Source organism: Heteronotia binoei, chromosome 2, assembly GCF_032191835.1.
Source record: "Heteronotia binoei isolate CCM8104 ecotype False Entrance Well chromosome 2, APGP_CSIRO_Hbin_v1, whole genome shotgun sequence".
In the NCBI taxonomy this organism is placed as follows: Eukaryota; Metazoa; Chordata; class Lepidosauria; order Squamata; family Gekkonidae; genus Heteronotia; species Heteronotia binoei.
Window position 1 is genome coordinate 123,286,473 of NC_083224.1, and position 18,930 is coordinate 123,305,402.

The 18,930-nt window shown below is 42.1% G+C and overlaps 1 protein-coding gene across 1 annotated transcript in view; it reads left to right on the forward strand.

Moving 5' to 3' along the window:
- The window catches only part of ROR1 (receptor tyrosine kinase like orphan receptor 1), a 325,748-nt gene extending 310,057 nt beyond the window's left edge, over positions 1-15,691 (forward strand). The window contains exons 8-9 of the mRNA XM_060231943.1: positions 11,647-11,858; positions 14,084-15,691. Coding sequence (XP_060087926.1) covers positions 11,647-11,858; positions 14,084-15,508 — 1,637 coding nt within the window. The 3' untranslated portion in view covers positions 15,509-15,691. The remainder of the gene's footprint in view (positions 1-11,646; positions 11,859-14,083) is intronic.
- The last annotated feature ends 3,239 nt before the right edge of the window (positions 15,692-18,930 follow it).

Here is an 18,930-nt window from a genome sequence, read left to right on the forward strand (position 1 = left end):
AGGACGGAGGACATTGTGCTTCCCTCTTTCTGCCCTAATCCGGTTCATGAGAAGGAGAGGTGTGGCACTGTCTGGATGTCCGTAGAGCCCTTAGCTTCTATCTGGAAAGAACCAAGGACTTTCGCCAGTCTGATTCCTTGTTTGTTTCTTTCAGGGCTTCAGACACTGGGCGCAAGGTATCGGCCTCCACCATTAGCAGGTGGATCAGGGGGTGCATTTGTGAGGCCTATAAGGCAACAGGTTTGGAGTCCCCTGTTGGGGGGTGACGGCTCATTCCCTTAGAGTGGCTGCTACTTCGGCGGCCTATAGGGCATTTCCTTCCCTGGAGGTGGTGTATAAGGTGGCTACATGGAAGTCGGTTCACTCCTTCACTAGGCACTACAGGATTGATAAGGTGGCCTCGGCTGAGGCTGCGTTTGGAAGGAAAGTCCTCCAACACGTGGTCTCTGGGCAAAGCTGAGAGACCTGCCCTGGGATACGGCTTTTTTACGTCCCAAGAGTGAGGACTGGCCCACTCCTGGGACCACTGGAGAACAGAAGATTCTTTTCACTTACCGTGAAGTCTTCCTTCTCTGTGGTCCCGGAGTGGTCCAGTCCTACCCACCCAGTTGTGTCTAAAGGGTTTCAGCTTTGACTTGGGACCTCAGGGTTGGAAGTCGTTACTGAGTCCAGTGTAGTACACTGTTAGGTTTGGGTTTTTCCTCCATAGAGTCCTTTAGACAAGGGTTCAGGATATGTGTAGGAGAGGGATGTGTTTGTTCCCTGGAAGTTTCCTTTATCCTATTTATGTTGGAGTTATACTTAGGGAGGTGTGATAGCTGGCAGAAGAACTGAGTTCAGAGGATCAAGCACCTCCCCTCCGGGTCAAGTTTGTTAAGCCCGGCTATTGAAGAGGAGGAGCTATGATCCCAAGAGTGAGGACTGGACCACTCCAGGTCCACAGAGAAGGAAGACTTCACGGTAAGTGAAAAGAATCTTCTGTTTCCCTCTCTCTTGGCTGGGCAGCTTTTCCCACCAGCTCAGCAGCCTTGGGCTTCCTCCTTTAAACCAGGCTGCAAGAGGGAGCCAGAGGAAGCTGAGCCAGTGCAGAAAGCCAGCAGCTGCATCTGGCTTCCTGGCAAAGCAGGAGGGTGGCAGCAGTCACTTCTAGGGGTTGAAACCCTGAGAGGGGAGGTCCTGGTAGGACTCTGAGAAGCACAGCAGCCTGCTGAGAGTTTCCTTCCCTCCCCCCCAGTGATTTTCTTCCTCTTTTTGTAAAGGGACTTTTCAAATGCACCTCTGCAACTCCTAGCATGTCTCTCTGTTCTCTGTCCAGTAAAGGCATCCAGAAGTGATGGGCAGGGGCAGATCTGTTTGGGGCTGTGGAGGGAAGAGAGGTAGTAGCCAAGAGGGAGAATATGGATGCCCCCCCCAAAAGGCTGTTTTTGTCCATTGGGACAAGCCATAGGGAAGCCATCTTGGGAAGCCAACATCTCAGGGACCAAGAGTTCTACTGAAGGGCTTGACAGTCTCTGGCAATAGGTCGAGGCTTCCCATGGGAAGCTGGCAGCTTATGTGGAAGGGGTTCTGTGGCCCAGGGCAAAGGAGCAGGGCTGCATCCAGAGGGCACTCAGGGGAGGGCTCAGGGCAGGTGGTCTGGCTGGATTCTGTGGTCTGCCTGAACTCTTGGTGGTTGTGGGGGTACAAGTGCAGTGATTTGTTGGACAGCCCTCCAGGGAAGGAGGCTCCAGGGAACTGCCCACATGTCAGGATGTTAAATCTGTGCCTGTGACTTTCCCAGCTTCTCTAACCTGCTTGGAACACATGTTGGACAGAGGATGAGAGAGCCTTTCCCCACTCCCAAGCAAGACTTTTTTAAAAAATGTAATGTCTTTGCAACATCATTACGCATATGCAAAAAAATTTAAAAGGAAGGTTCTGCTAATGAAGAAGTCATGACGGGAAGTGGTAAATGCAGAACTCAGTGAATGCAGAATGCATGGGGCAGGATCAAAAACTATGAAGCAAAAGCTCTACTGTGGAAGGGCTGCCACAAATTTAAAGCTTCAAAAGGGAATCCTGCTCAGTGGAGAGGGAAAGAAGTAAGACTGTACTGCAGAAATGGTCCATTTTTAAAAAAAAACCTGTAGAAAGGAAGGAAGAAAAAACACATTAGAGATGGCATGAAGGTGCCAAGAAATTTCTGGATGATGGACATTTGAAAATGCAATCTATCTTATGCTGATTCTGTGAACCCAGCTGAAGTAGGGCCACAGACTGCAAGTCATAAGCTAAAATCCAAGAGGCAAGAGACCTTTGGGTCTTGGCCTTTGGCTCACATCAAAGGCTTATACATCTGGCCATGCCCAGACTTTAAGGTTCCTGTTGAAGGGAAGAACAGAAGTTCAGTCCAGGTGTTACATAACTTTGGCTGATACACCAGCTATGACCCTTTCTCAACAAGTGTGATCTGGCCATGGTGTTCCATGCTCTGATCCCATTCAGGTTAGATTATTGCAATGCACTTTAAGTGAAGCTGCCTTAGAAAATTTTGGGAACTTCAGTTTGTCCAGAATGCAATAGCCAGGTGGTTGTCAGGACCTAGATATAAGGAATCATATCTTTCTTGTATAGAAATTTCTACATTATCTGCCTGTCTGCTGTTGGGCACAATTCAAAGTTTTTGGTTCTTTATAAGGCTCTAAATTGCTTGAGGCTGAGGTACTTAAAGGACTGCCTTCTTCCATATTCTCCAGCCCTCCAGACTATACTCAGACCTTGCATTCTGTTAACCTTGCCTGTAGAGGTAAGGTGTATAGCAGGGGTGGCCAAACCTGCTTAATGTAAGAGCCACATAGAATAAACGTCAGATGTTTGAGAGCCAAAGGAACAAAAGAAGGGAGGGAGGAGAGGTGGAAAGAAAACAACTTTAAATGCATTCTCCAAGCTGGCCAACAGGGCAGAGGGGGCTTAGAAAGCCACACAATATGTGAGAGCCACATGTGGCTCCCTAGCCACAGTTTGGCCACCCCTGGTGTATAGTATCCAGAGACTGGGCTTGGGTTAGTTATAGCTCTCGCAGGAGTTGTCCTTGAAAGGTCAGCTGCTGTGAGAGCCCTCTCAGCCCCACCCACCTCACAGGGTGTCTGTTCTGGGGAGAGAAGAAATAGGAGATTGTAAGCTGCTCTGAGTCTCTGATTCAGAGAGAAGGGCAGGGTATAAATCTGCAGTCTGTTTCTTTCTCAGTGGTGGCCTCCCCCCTGAGGTGTACCTGGAGCCAAAGCATTTTTCTTTATTTAGACTTTTAAGTAAGGGATTCCATCTGTTTTAGCTCTTTATACTCTGCCTGAAGACTGTTTTATCAGTATCATTTTAGACTATTCCATGCCTTACTTGCTTCCAGTAGTGGTTTTTACTGGTATATTTTAATGGATTTGGATTATTATACTTTTATTATTATTTGTTTTTATTGCATAATTGCTTTTGTTATATTATTGTAGGAAACCTGAAGCAAGTCTGGAGAGGAGACATACAAATTTTCTAAATAAATATACAGCTAGCTTCATTCCCAGATCTGTCCTTTCCATTTGCCATGCACAGATTTAAAGTACTTGTATAAGAGAGAGACAAAAGTTCAGTCTAGGTTTTATGGAAATGGCTCCGTTGCTTCCAAAGCCCTATCTGGGCTCTTTGATGCTATCTAAGGCTGTTGCTTCAACTTAATCTCTTTCCAAATACTGATCATTTAAACAGTTTCTCCTCAGCGTGGATTTTTTATAGTTTTAACTAAGATGTGTGCTTTAACTGATGTTCTTTCCATGTTGCAAGCATTTATATAGCTTCTTTCCTTTGCGTCTCCTATGATCCCTGCTTCAAGTGAAGCCTTTTCAACAGTCTAAGAAATTATTACTTACTTACATGTTGAATAAGACTTGGGGTGCGATCACACATACCATTAAAAGTGTGTGTGTAGCGCTCAAATCTGAACTGCTGAATATTGATTTGATGCAAGGCAGTTCAGACGAGCATCCAAGAATGCGATTCATTCTGTTGTGCGCGATCAGACATCCAATACTATCACGCTTATTTCTTGGAGCATGCGTAATCAGATGGTGATTTCTGGGAGGGGAGGGGGTCCATTGAACATGCGCCCAACTGTTTGGAGCTGAGAAATCAAAACTTTCTTCAGAGGCAGGGGGGAAGGGCAAAAGTTTCCAGAATTAACGTTGCCGATCCAAACCACGGAACTGCCAGGAATTATTTTCCTAGAAATTGGCAGTGACAATTATATCTTGAAATCCTCCACATTGAAAAAAAAGAATTTTTTCCTGTTCTGAATAGTGGGATAATATCCCCCCCCCCCCCCAATCCTGTGTTGATTGGAGAAGCAGAAGCGTCACCTCAGATTCCCGGATGATCTGGCAATGCGCATGTCTGCTGGGGCTTTTTTTAAAAAAAAAAAAAAAGGTGAGAGGCAGTATTGCGCGTGAGCTGTCCAAACAACAAAAAGCCGATCTTGTGCCGCTGTTTTGAAAAAGGACCGGACTTTATGTGCTGTCAAATTAACACGGCACTGATCCGCAGCAAGTCAGAATGACCCCGGATGACGCTCGATTGCCAGATGTGCATGTCTGAACGAACACATTTAATCCATCAGCCAGACGGAGCTGTGTCGTCACTAATGGTACGTGTGACCGCACCCTTTCTTTCCAAGAGAAACTCATGTCACAGTTGGAGTAACTAGGGGATTTTCCCGTGTGGACTCTCCATTGGGAATCTACTCTTTCCATATTCCAGGCATTTATGTTTATCTCCCCTGTGGATCTTCTTATGTCCATTGAGATTCAAATATTTCCCACACTTTTCTGCACTTTTTCTCAGCTTCATTTCTTTGTATGTTTTCATTTGAGTTTGGATTTACCATCCTGGCAAACTTATTCTGTGTCAATTTACCCCTTCTTTTGTGTTCACTTCCTCGTCTGCCTCTTTTCCCTTTCTTGATTCCCCATGTTCTCTACATTTATGGCTCCTTCCAATAATGTTCATGATAGTTTCCCCTCATTCTTGCTCTCCCATGCTTCACCCAGAAAGACCACTATCTCAGAATTCTCTAGCATGATTTCTGTGAAAGATTACTTTGTCCTGGTTCCAACACAACCTGTTCCTTCCTTGGTGAAATAAATAACCACTTTGTCAAAAGTCATTGGTCCCTGAACATGTTACACAGCTACTGGTTGCATTCCAGGGCAAAAACATGATAACGGTCCATCTAAGGTCCAGTTTCCCTTCAAACCAAGATATTCACATAGTTCCAGCGTGGTATGATGGCTAGAGTGCCAGACAAGCACAGTGGTTATGTGGTTTAAATCCCCACTCAGTCATGAAACTCAGTTGTTGATTTTAGCCCAACCACACACTCTCATTCTGACATACCTTGCAGGATAAAGTGAGAAAGATGAGAACCATGTCGTGTGCCCAAAATGTAACAGACTGATATTAAACTGGATGATTCTAAAATACTTCAGTACTCCAGTATTCCTTGTTTTGGCAACCCATCTGCATTCTCAGAGTTTCTGCTATAGCTGCTATAGAAATACTGCTTCTTCCGTTCACTCCCTAGCTCCTGCTCAAATATTTGATTGGGAGTATTCAGGGTGCTCCCATCTTTTTCTGGTGCCATAACCTCAAATAAAAGGCAATTATATTGATTATATGATTATATTATACTACTATGATTGCGTCTGCGAACTCGCGCCCAGCACAAATTGTTTAGGACAATTTGGTCTTTAACTACCCTTCCACTGGGTACACCAAATGCTAGAGAATTGGACATTAGCTGTGAGGCTTTTGCAAACTTCTTTGCAGATAAAATCTTGTCACTCTGCCATGACCTCCCAGCCACTATGGAAACAGTAAATGAACTCGAGGCTCCAAGCACATCATCTAGTCAGGTTTTGGATTATTTCACTCCACTCAGCTTGGAGGAAGTTGACAGAGTACTCTGCATTGCATGCCCAACTACCTGTAGGTTGGACTCCTGCCCCTCCTGGCTAATAAAAGCCGTTCGGGAGGAGCTACTAGTTCCCCTGCAGGAAATTGTCAACAGGTCCCTTCTTCAAGGAACCTTCCCCCAGCCTCTTAAGGAGGCTGTGGTCTGCCCCCTTTTTAAAAAGCCATCTCTGGACCCGGCTAAATTGGCAAATTATCGGCCGGTGTCTGCCTCTCTCTTTCTTCTTGCCATTTTTAGGCAAGATTACTGAAAGGGCAGTGACAGTGCAGCTTCAGAGTTTTCTGGATGACGCTTTCGTGCTTAACCCACATCAATCCGGCTTTCACTGAGGTCATGGGATGGAGATGGTTCTGGTCGCCCTCACAAATGACCTCCAGAGGCACCTGGCTCAGCAGCACTGATGCTGTTGGACCTGTTGACGGCGTTCAACACGGTCAATCATCTACTGCTGACCCATTGCCTCACTGACGCTGGAATCCAGGGGTTGGCCTTGAAGTGGCTTTCCTCCTTTCCCCAGGGTCAGGGACAGAGGGTGACAGTTGGGGATGAACTATCCCAACAACACCCACTTACGTGTGGTGTGCCACAAGGAGCGGTTCTTTCCCCGATGTGTCAATCATCTACTGGTGACCCATTGCCTCACTGACGCTGGAATCCAGGGGTTGGCCTTGAAGTGGCTTTCCTCCTTTCTCCAGGGTCAGGGACAGAGGGTGACAGTTGGGGATGAACTATCCCAACAACACCCACTTACGTGTGGTGTGCCACAAGGAGCGGTTCTTTCCCCGATGTTATTTAACATCTACATGTACCTCCTTGCCCAGGTTGCCCAGAGGCTTGGGCTGGGTTGTCACCAGTATGCAGATGACACCCAGTTCTATCTGCTGATGGGTGGCCAGTCTGACTCCACCCCGGATGATCTGTCCACAGCACTACAAACTGTGGCGGGGTGGCTCAAGCTGAGAAGACTGAAATTAAATCCGACAAAGATGGAGGTCCTGTATCTAACCTGTCACGGTCCGGGACCAAGATCCATTTACCAACCCTTGATGGAGCACAGCTTATGCCGGTGCCCAAAGTCAAAAGCTTAGGGGTGCTCTTGGATCCCTCTCTAACAATGGAGGCCCAAGTAGCTGCCACTGCCAAGTCAGCTTTCTACCGTCTATGGATGGTGAGGCAGTTGGTCTCTTTTCTCGAACACGACGACTTGGCAACTGTGATCCATGCTATGGTCACCTTGAGGCTGGATTACTGCAATGCCCTCTACATGGGGCTGCCCTCATCCCAAATCTGGCGACTCCAGTTAGTGTAGAATGCTGCCACCAGGCTGTTAATGGGAGTTCCTTTACGGGAACACATTCAGCCTGTGCTGAAAGCGTTGCACTGGCTACCAATAATGTACCGGTTTTACTTCAAGGTGCTGGTTTTAACCTTTAAAGCCCTATATGGCCAGGGTCCTGCATACTGTAGGGACCGCCTTTCCTTGTTTATGTTCCAGCGAGCACTTTGGTCCAGGTCTCAAAACCTGTTGACAGTTCCCAGCGTCAGGGAAGTTAGGCTTCAGTCAACTAGAGCTAGGGCCTTTTCCTTTGCTGCACCTAGCTGGTGGAATGAGTTGCCAGAGGAGGTTAGGGCCCTGCGAGAGCTTCCACAGTTCCACAGGGCCTGTAAAATGGCACTCTTCCACCATTCTTTCCCATAATGGTAACTTCCATAGCAATGGATTACGCCCATAAATCTAAACATTACTCTGGATTTATTTTACCACGCTATGGCAATCTGGGGTCCTCTTTGGAACATCTAACACCGACCATCCAGTTAAATTGCTTCCATCGAAATTTTAACTGTTTGTATGAACTGTTGCACTATTGATATTGATGTTTTAATAATTGTTTTTAGGTTTTATTGCTGTCTTATCTTGTTTGATCATTGTTTGACCCCAACCTGTGAGCCGCCATGAGCCTGCCTTCGGTGGGGAGGGCAAGATATACACAGACAGAGAATCTCTAGTAATTAAAAAGGCTATAGTTATAAATTTTACATTTTTATATTATTCTTTGTGCGTTTAAAAAATTGAATTTCTTCCCTTCTCCTCATGAAGCTGCCTTTCCTCATCACAATAAGTTATCTTCCTTTGGTGAACTGGAAGGGCTTTCTGCTTTTCTGTCTCAGTTGGAGGTCTTCCTCTTTCCAAATTGCCTGTGATAGGAACAAGACCTCTTCTGGTCCCTTGAAAAACTACTGTGAGTTGTAGTAGGCAGGATTTGGTTTGATGATGTGATGCTGAATAAGGCAGCGTCATATGCATGACTAAGAGCCAAGAGGCTCCCAGTTGATACCTGCATATGTATCAACTGGGAAAACAAGGCTGCTTGGTGGGTCAGGCAGAAACCAGGCCACAGGCAAGTCAGGAAAAACAGCAAAAAGTTTATTTAATGTGCATAGACCCCAGACAGACTCGTGTCCAAAGGTCTGGAGCCCTGATTCCATGCGGATCATAGTTTTTATACTTGCAATTTATCAATTACAGTAAGTGACAAATCAGTTACAGTTAAAGACAGTCCCATTTCCCATTCATCATTATAAGCGTCATTTTACTACAGGAACAAGGAGGCAAGGAGGGGCTTTCCATACATGGCACTAATGTTGATAATACTTTTGAAGCAATATCCTTTATCATAAACATGTTTACTCAACTTGCCTATGCTCATAGGTACTTTCCTAGTTGTGTTACTTCATATACTGGTTCCAGCAAGCTTCAGCTAAGTTCCTCTTTCTGCTAGCTGCTGCATCTGCAAGTGGGTGAGGGGGTAACTTCCTCTTTCTGCCAGTAAGATTTCACATTTTATATCAATTTTATTTTATTCCTGGCCTGTATTTTATTCCAGGCCTGTAGGCCTACTGTACATACCTTATAGAATTGTTGTAAGGTTTAATGGGATAATGTATGTAAAGTTTTTTGAATGCTCTAAATTCAAGTTATCAATAACAATATTAATCAGTGGAGTTCCAAATGGGTACACAATGCACTATTCTGAAAAGTCAGTAGGGAGATTAAGCTAATCAAATTTCTGGCATTTTTGAGTCGTTATTGAAACCCCTGCACTAGAGCAAACATAAATATGGGGGCAGACTGCCATATTGATGGCATAAGAATGGGGCTCATATTAAAAAGACAGTGCTCTTATAATCTACAGTGCCCCCAAAATACCGACTTCTAAAGTGCTCTGTGCATACAGTTTTTATGTAAAAGATAAGAGAAAATATTCCATCTAATTTGGCTTGGTCAATTTATTGCATGTCTGTCTGGCTTTCTGAATTGTTGACAGTTTCCCAGTTCAGTCAGAAAGTTTCAGCCAAATTTTACTTGTGCAGTGAGGGATTCATAGGCAGCTTAGTCATCCTATGAACTATGTGACGGGCATTTGTAGAATGTTGTTTATAGAAGCCCATTTTGTGCAAGGAAAACAATTAGCTTTGCTTTTTATTCAAAAAGAGGTTTTAAACTTCTGTAAGTGCCATTGTGACAGATGACACAGCATTACAAATTCATTTAGCCCTTCATGTAGTGCTTGAGGATCCTTGTTTGTCTCCCATTGCAGGGCAGACACAGTCAGTTTGGGTGGAGATTCCTCCTTTTGCCAGGCTTTCCTCATTTCTTAATTACTATCAAGTCTTCGGTGCCGAAATACTCTACAAGGCCCCTGGCATCTATCAGGCCTTTTGGAGATACATGAAATCTAACACTAATTATAACGATAATTATTTTAGGGCATTAAGAAATGCTCCACAAAGTTCACTTGATACCCTGTAGTTATTCACTACATTTGTATAAAATCATATTGACTTTTTAAAAAGCTTTTCCCAACCAGGGTGCTGAATTCGATCAGCTATCTAGTGCCACAATATATAAGAGGGTTAATCTTGTCCACTTTCCTTCCTGGCTGTAGTCCCCTCATCCTGCTTGGTTGCTTGTCCATGCAGCTCCCCCTCAGCTCATGGCATAGCCTTTTCAGGAGTCAAAAGGGGCTGCTGTGGAAAGGGAAAGTGAGGGAATGATGTGCTACTGCCAGTGGAAAGCTGGTAGGTTCCAACCCAGTTACTTGCCTGGAAGCTGGAACTGAGCAGGATTCATAGGAATAATATGGATCACCAGCTGGGACAGAGCTTCTGTAATATGACTATTCAGACAAGAAGCTAAACAGTGAACAGAAAAAAGTTAATGCCCTTGGATAAAAGCTGATTCAACATAATATGTTCAATATTTATTTATTAATTAAAATGCTAGTAGTAAAGCCCATTGTAGGAAGACATACAATGGGCCCTAGAAAAATATTCAGGAGGAGGGGTGATGAATGTGTAGGCTGCAGGAAGGAAGGAAGAATGAAAGAAAAAGAGAGAGACAGAGAAAGAACGGTAGGAAAAAGATGGAGAGAAAAGAGTGAAAGAGAAATGGAGGAAAGGAAGGTAGATAGACAGAGGCTGCAATCATACACATTAAATAAAGCAGTTTCAATGCAGTTTCAAAGCACTTTCCATCTGGATTTTGCCAGTATACACAGTAAAAACCAGTTGGAAGTGGATTGAAAGTAAGGTTGCCAATCCCCAGTTGGGGGCAGGGGATCTCCTGGTTTGGAGGCCCTCCCCCCATTTCATGGTCATCAGACAGCCAGGGAGGGGGAGGAAATATTTGCTGGGCACTCCATTATTCCCTATGGAGAATTGACCAATGGGTATCTGGGACTCTGAGGGAGTTGTTTTTTGAGCTAGAGGCATCAAATTTGCAGCTCAGCATCCAGTGCCTCTCCTCAAAACACCCTCCAAGTTTCAAAAAGATTTGACCAGGAGGTCCAATTCTATGAGACCAAAAATAAGGTGCCCTAAAAAAATGAGATTTTTTTAATTACCTTTCCTTGCTTATGTAGAGATCATGCGGATTTACAACAACTTGAGTCAATGCAATGTAAAACAAATTAAAACCATAAAGACAAAATATTTAAAACATTCAGAACATTTAAATCTTTTAAAACAAGATGGTAGTAGTAGCATTCAGTCATGGGGAAAAGGGGGAGGGTGCCAGGCAGATGTAAAGAACTGTTGCTGCCCTCCACCAGAGGCCTGTGGGACATCTCTGCCTTACATGCCCCGTGAAACTTTAATAGATCAGGCAGGGCATGGATGTCAATTGGCAGAGAGTTTCACCAGGCTGGGGCCAGGGTGGAAAAGGTCCTGGCCCTAGTCAAGGCCAGCCAGATATCTTTTAGGGTAGGGACTACCAGAAGGTTCTTATCTGCTGATCTTCCCTTTGGGGGACATACTAGAAGAGGTGGTCTTGAAGGTACATGGCTCTCTGACTGTTAAGGGCTTTAAAGGTAAGCACCAAGACCTTGAATCTGATCTGGTGTTCCACTGACAACCAATGCATTTTGCACAGCACTGGATGTATGTGTGCCCTCTGTGGGCTCCCCATAAGGACACACGCTGCCATCTTTTGTAGCAGTTAGAGCTTCCAAGTCAGTTTCAAGAACAGCCTGATGTAAAGCAAGTTACAGTAATCCAGCCTGGAAGTAACATATCAAGGATTCTATCTTTGTATGTGATTTTATGTTTTTCTCTCCAGTACTGTAACCATTCTTGCTTTTTTTGTTTTTCTGAATTAGACACAAAAGACTCAAAGGAGAAGAATAAAATGGAAATCCTATATATTCTAGTGCCAAGTGTTACAATTCCTCTGGCTATTGCCTTGCTGTTTTTCTTCATCTGTATTTGTCGCAACAACCAGAAGTCTTCCTCCCCACCTGTTCAAAGGCAGCCCAAGCATGTCAGAGGGCAGAATGTAGAGATGTCTATGCTAAATGCATACAAACCAAAGGTACAACCATACCAATGTTACTGAGAATAAAATGTTTAATTACTTATGTGAAATCTTGTTTTATCTTAAAAGAACCTTTAGCATTTTGGTTTCGTCAGCTCTTTTGTTCCATCATCACTACATCTAATCTTTAAAAAGGGCTAGTTTCTATGCCGGTCATGAAAGCAGTAAAACCAGACTGTCTGCAAACTGGAGTGGGGGGAGTGTCCACTCAGGGCCTTTTTTGAGCAGGAACGCACAAGAACACAGTTCTGCCTGACTTGGCATCAGGGGGTGTGGCCTAATAAGCAAATGAGTTTCTGCTGGGCTTTTTCTACCAAAAAAAGGCCCTGTGTAGAACAATGATGATGTCAGACGGTGTGGCCTAAAATGCAAATGAGTTCTTTTTTTTTTTCTACCAAAAAAGCCCTATGTCTATTTATTCAGGGAATGCTCACTGCAGACTGGGGTGGGGAGATGTCTACTTATTCAGAGAATTAAACAAAAGAAAATAGGAAGAACCCTACCAAAAAAAAAAAATCTTGACGAGGATGGATGGAGTGTTGAGAGTAGTTGAGTGTCAAAATACAAAAGGAGGGTGAGAAATTACACAATAGAAGGTCCTGAGAGCTCAGCAAATGCTTGAGGAAGACTGGAGAGACTTCTCTTCCAAATCTTTGCCATCCAGTTCATCGTGGGTCCTAGTTTGTTCCCTCTAACATCAGAGATCATTGCCGAGTGCTTACAATAGGAAAGCAAAACAGGGATTGCCACAGACAAGGAGGGAATTTTTGCATGCTTGTAGGAATCCCTAGGTATTTTTTAAGGTGGCCATACCCCCATAGTAATCCCCTGATGAAGACTGAGCAATGTTCATTTGTTTTGTATGGGACACAGAAAGTTGAGGATAACTGTGGGAGGGTATAAAGAAAAAGAGATAGAATGGGAAGAACAGCCCACTCAGTGCTCTAGGAGTTAACCTGGCAGGGATATATCTCACAGTTTACGTAAAATGTATTAATTGTTTGCTCTAGCTGGCTGCCTTTTATAAATACACATTAAAATAAGAGATAATTTTGCTATGATTTTCCTAAAATACATGTTGCCCTCATGTAAAATACAGAAAAGCTTCTTTGAATGTGGATCTCTTTTGCATTTAGATATATGCTTACTGTTTTAATGCAAAATGTTAACACTGGAACTAAAACTTTAGGAAACCTAAAGAACATAGGGAACCAACCTAAAGAACATAGGGAACCAAGCTAAGCAGGTATTCTAGGAAGTCAGTCCCATTTTATCCCAATGAGGCTTATTCCCAGGAAACTATTCTTAATATTTCAGCTTTTATTACCTTGTATAATGTAATACATTGTGTCTAACTGTTGTCACCCACCCAATAGAAGCAAGGGATGCAGCCAAGGTGTCCCTGCTGGATTTCCTTTGTTCTTGGTTTACTTTGGCATAATGCCTCATATGTGTTTTGCGCATCTTTGTTTTGTACATCACCATATGACAAATGTTTGTCAAACAAAAACTAAGCAGATTTATAACTGCTTAACTCAAAATGAACCCCCTTCCTGCCAAAACTTTATAACTTCATTTTCTTAACATAGTTTTCCACTAGGTTGGCTAAAGCAGACAAACCCTGCCTGAGGTTAGACAGAGGTCATTTCACTTTCATTACTAAAATATAATTTACAATATACCAGACCTAAACAAGTTTTAGCCTAAAGGATTTGTATAATATAAACCATCTGTTTCTCAATAATACAGCTAATTTCCTGCCATCACTACACAGTCAACTGGCTGCTTGTCTGCAATATATTAATTCACAGGTTTTATCTAAAATTTGTAAGCGGAGAGAAAAATTGGATTCAGATCTGTGTCATTTTTGGATGATAATAAAGCATAGCAGACCCCCCCCCCCTTTCTGTGATACTGTTTTGGCAGTGCTGCAGTGTTTTGTTACTTGAGAGACTAATAGGAAAGGTGTCATTCAGTTTCCTATAGCCTCTGGCTATTGAGTTCTCACTTAATTACTCTTATCACCTACTCATGAAAATATGAAAGTCCCCTTGTATCAGAATGTTGTTCTTTTTAATCGTATAAACTAGAGATGGCACATCCAGCCTTTTTGAGAAACACTGTTGCTCCTCTGATTCAATTGCTTCCTATAGTTTCAGACCTATGACAGTATGAGATGGTCCCAAAATGACCTTTGACACCTGTTGTCTTCTTTTTAACAGAGCAAAGCTAAGGAACTGCCTCTTTCTGCTGTTCGTTTTATGGAAGAGTTAGGTGAATGTGCCTTTGGCAAAATCTACAAGGGGCATCTTTATCTACCAGGCATGGACCATGCTCAGCTGGTTGCAATCAAGACTCTAAAGGACTGCAGCAATCCACAGCAGTGGGCAGAATTCCAGCAGGAAGCCTCTTTGATGGCAGAGCTCCATCACCCCAACATTGTTTGTCTCCTAGGTGTTGTGACTCAAGAGCAACCAGTCTGCATGCTTTTTGAGTACATGAACCAAGGGGACCTCCATGAATTTCTTATTATGAGGTCACCACATTCAGATGTTGGATGTAGTAGTGATGAAGATGGCACTGTAAAATCCAGTCTCGATCATGGGGATTTTCTGCACATAGCAGTCCAGATTGCAGCAGGGATGGAATATTTATCAAGTCATTTTTTTGTCCATAAAGATCTGGCAGCTCGCAATATTTTGATTGGAGAACAGCTCTATGTTAAGATTTCTGATCTGGGATTGTCAAGAGAAATATACTCTGCAGATTATTACAGAGTTCAAAACAAAAATCTCTTGCCCATTCGCTGGATGTCCCCTGAAGCAATTCTGTATGGCAAGTTCTCTTCTGATTCAGATATCTGGTCCTTTGGTGTTGTGCTGTGGGAGATTTTCAGCTTTGGTCTCCAACCCTACTATGGATTTAGCAATCAAGAAGTTATAGAAATGGTAAGGAAACGCCAACTTTTACCATGTTCAGAAGACTGCCCTCCAAGAATGTACAACTTAATGACAGAATGCTGGCATGAGCTGCCATCTCGGAGACCAAGATTCAAAGATATCCATGCTAGATTGCGGTCTTGGGAAGGACTGTCAAGTCATACTAGTTCGACTACTCCTTCCGGTGGAAATGCTACCACTCAAACAACTTCTCTTAGTGCAAGCCCAGTTAGCAACCTAAGTAACCCTAGATATCCTAACTTCATGTTCCCAGCACAGGGTATACCACAAGGCCAAATTGCTGGATTCATTGGCCCACCAATGCCTCAAAACCAGCGCTTTATTCCTATCAATGGGTATCCTATTCCCCCTGGATATGCTGCTTTTCCAGCTGCTCACTATCAGCCTGCAGGCCCACCAAGGGTAATTCAACACTGTCCTCCACCAAAGAGCCGTTCACCAAGCAGTGCAAGTGGGTCAACTAGCACTGGTCATGTGACTAGCTTGCCCTCTTCAGGATCCAATCAGGATGCAAATATTCCTTTGCTTTCTCATATGTCAATGCCAAATCATCCAAGTGGGATTAGTATAACTGTGTTTGGAAACAAAACTCAGAAACCTTACAAAATTGAATCCAAACAGGCATCTTTATTAGGAGACTCCAATATTCATGGACATAATGAATCTGTGATTTCAGCAGAGATGTAAATGTCAGGCCTATGTAAATATTTTTTTTTTTTACAATATGGACTAGAAAACTGTAGAGGAGATTTATATTCAAATATTTTATTGGAGATTCTTCTGGTTGTATAAAGAGACATTGCAATAAGTATCTTCTGTGAAGTTTATTTGTTCTTAACAGGATAAAGAAGTGCCAACCAGTTTTTTTAATGACATGTTCATTATACACGGAATGTACAATTATTACAGCAAGATTTTATATGTGAGGGGTAAAACCTTTGTGTGATTTTTTTTTAAAAAACCTTGATTCTTTGACACCTTTTATTTAATCACCGTAGTTTTAATCAAGTGGTTTTTGCCTCCACAGCCTTATTTTAATTGTTAAGAACGAAATATGATGGCCAAGTGCTTATAACAGTTACAGTAAAACAAGATGAGACACTGACAAATCTATTAATAATCAGCAGCAACAGTAGGAGTTGAGTGATGTGGATCAGGGCAGAGGCACTGGGTGGGTTTATTTCCCATGCCACTTTATTTTTATTTAATTTATCTTACAGAATTAATTCCACCTTCCTGCACTCACAAGGGCCACCAAGGCAGCTAACAAATTAAAACATACATAAAATTATATTTTAAACTATTAAGCCCCCCTCAAACCCTATGCATCATGAAAACAATTAAATGTAGAGCTAAAATACATTAAAAGAGGTAAAAACAACAATTAAACTATTAGTCAGGAAGGGGGGGCAGTTGCCCCTTCCTTGGACGTGCTGTTTACTCCAGTGAGGGAAGCATATTTTGTTTTTCTAAAGGAGAAATATAGCTGTAATTGTATGTTTGTGGATCAGGAAAAATGGCTGAGGTGGAAAGAACTGAATCAAATACACCTGTGGCTGCTTTTTTTAACAGTTTAAAATGTTCTGGAGATCTTCTAGCATGTCATCTTATTTGACCCTTTACTATACTCCTGACCTATGGTAGCTTGACTCTTGTTTTATTTCATGTGCCATGGGCATCCTCAGTTGAAAGATGAGCAAGTACCTGATCAACTAAGTTAGGAGAAACCAAAAGAAGTGATTGCATTGTTTTTATTTCTGCCTGATGGTGCACACTGAGAAATGACTTGCTGTTTTTTTCTGGAAACACCATCTACATAAAACCAGTGGATGCACAGTTTCAAATCAAAATAACAAACTTTTGCATCCATTTGAGACAAGAATGTTTGTTCAGCCACATTAAAAGCCAGCTTGAATAATTAGTGGATATAAGAGACAAACTATGCATAAACTATAAGCTTAATGTAATAATGTAATAAATTACATGGAAAATTCACAAACTATGCATTACATGGAAGATTCATAAATCCTGATAAAGCCTACAAAACAAGTGCGAGGCAGGAGATTCAATCAAGGGGATGAGGGGAAATTAAATTTTCCCTTATATGGTTTTCCCTATTGAAATAATCTCCCTCCATTACAACCCACAACAGCTAATACCAACTTTCTACTGGGGAACAATATATGGGGAAGAAATGGTTAAATCCCTTTCCCTCTGTATCTTTGCCTCCTATGGCTGCTTTTCAGTGTTAAAAATAGATTGAGGAAGTCAATAATGGCTCTCGCTCATATAATGCATATTTTGATCCTAAGCAAAGATTCTGCCTACCTAGTGATGAATGTAAATTCATGCATAAACTCAAAATGTATAAGACATATTCATGGTATAAAATTGTACAAGCAAAATACAACTGGAAAGAACCATCAGAGAACATCTGCTAACAGTGTAATCCTAAAAACACTCTGCTAGGAACAAGTCCCATGGAACAGACCTAAGTAGGATTCTGAGTAGACCTGCTTAGAGTTGCTCTCTCAAATACATGGCATTGCATAAAATAAATGATTGAAAAATTATATTTCTTGACTTTATATCTATAGTTGCAATAGAACTTTGTACCTTGTTGCTATGCAACCCTCTAAAATTAAAAAAACCCTCTAAATTCTTATTTTATAATAGACAATCAATTTGCCCAAGAATATTTATTATTTCAGGTAAACACAGGTTTTGTAGTAATAACCTTGAAAGGGGACGTCTACATTCCATCAGATGTATACAACTTTCTGGAAGTGTTTATTATAGGTTTTGTATGTCATTTCAAATAATGTGAATTAGAAACTTTTCATTAGAAAATACTGCATTTGTATTACTGAAATCTATTCAGGTATAACCAGTCTGGATTATTTTGAAACCACTGTAATTTTGTTTCAAATACTGTGTTTATTGCAATTCAGACTAAATAGTTTTTCTGTTGGTTACACACATACACATATGCTATGTTCTGGACACTTGACAGTAACTCTTTAAAAATCTTTGCACAAGAATGTGTTTGTTTTGTATGGCAGAACTGAAAAATACATCCCTGCTTTTAATTTCTTGGTCTGCTTCTTGTTTTTTTGTAATCTATCTGGAGGTACCTTGAAAGATATTTAGTTATCACTTCCATATAGTTTGTTGCATTTAATTACTGTATTACTTTTATTGATCTGCTAACTAAGGCTTTTGCACTAAGGCACCATGAAAATGCCCAGGCAGTTTCGTATAGAAGGTTTTCATATCTGCATTTCAGGATAACGTGAAACATTTGATGAAAGGCTTGATGGAAAAGTCAGTTAAGTGTATTTTGTGGGTGTAATTGTTTTTTATACTTTGTATTTTTAAAATAGGCAAGCAAAGGATCCTGTTTCTAAGTTCTAAAGAACGTTTTTCTTTAACATTCAGTATAGGTATATCCTCCTCACAAATATTCCTTGAATGATGCCATATTCAAACTGTTATTGGGCAAATATGCAGGTATTGGGGTAACACATCAAATATACCCATGAATAAAAACTAGATTTTGTCTTATGTAATTGGCATGCTAATTGAATGGAGTAGAGTTACAGAACTCCATGAGTCAGGAGCCCTGTATAATACATACATTATAGTGAAGGCACATACATCAGTTGTAAGGAAGACACAATTTGTGTTCACTTCAAAAAATAAAGCCAAGAACCACTATCTATATCAGGGGCAGCCAAACTGACTCAGAGCCACCTGTGGCTCTTTCACACATATTGTGTGGCTCTCGAAGCCTCCACCACAAAGTCAGCTGGCTTGGAGAAGGCATTTATCTCTTTAAATCACTTCCCCAAGCCAAGCCAGCCAGCAGCTTGCTTTCCACCTCTGCCTCCCTTCTCCCTCCACCCTGTCTTCCTTCCTTCCTTTCTTCCGTCCTGTCCTGTGGCTCTTAAACAAACATCTGACGTTTATTCTATGTGGCTCTTAAGAAAGTTTGGCCACCCCTGTGAAATCTAGAAAAATGCATGATTCCTGTTGCATGTGCAATTGTACACATGTTGAATATAATGTAAGAATCATGCATGTGTACACTCTACGTGAATAGTACATGC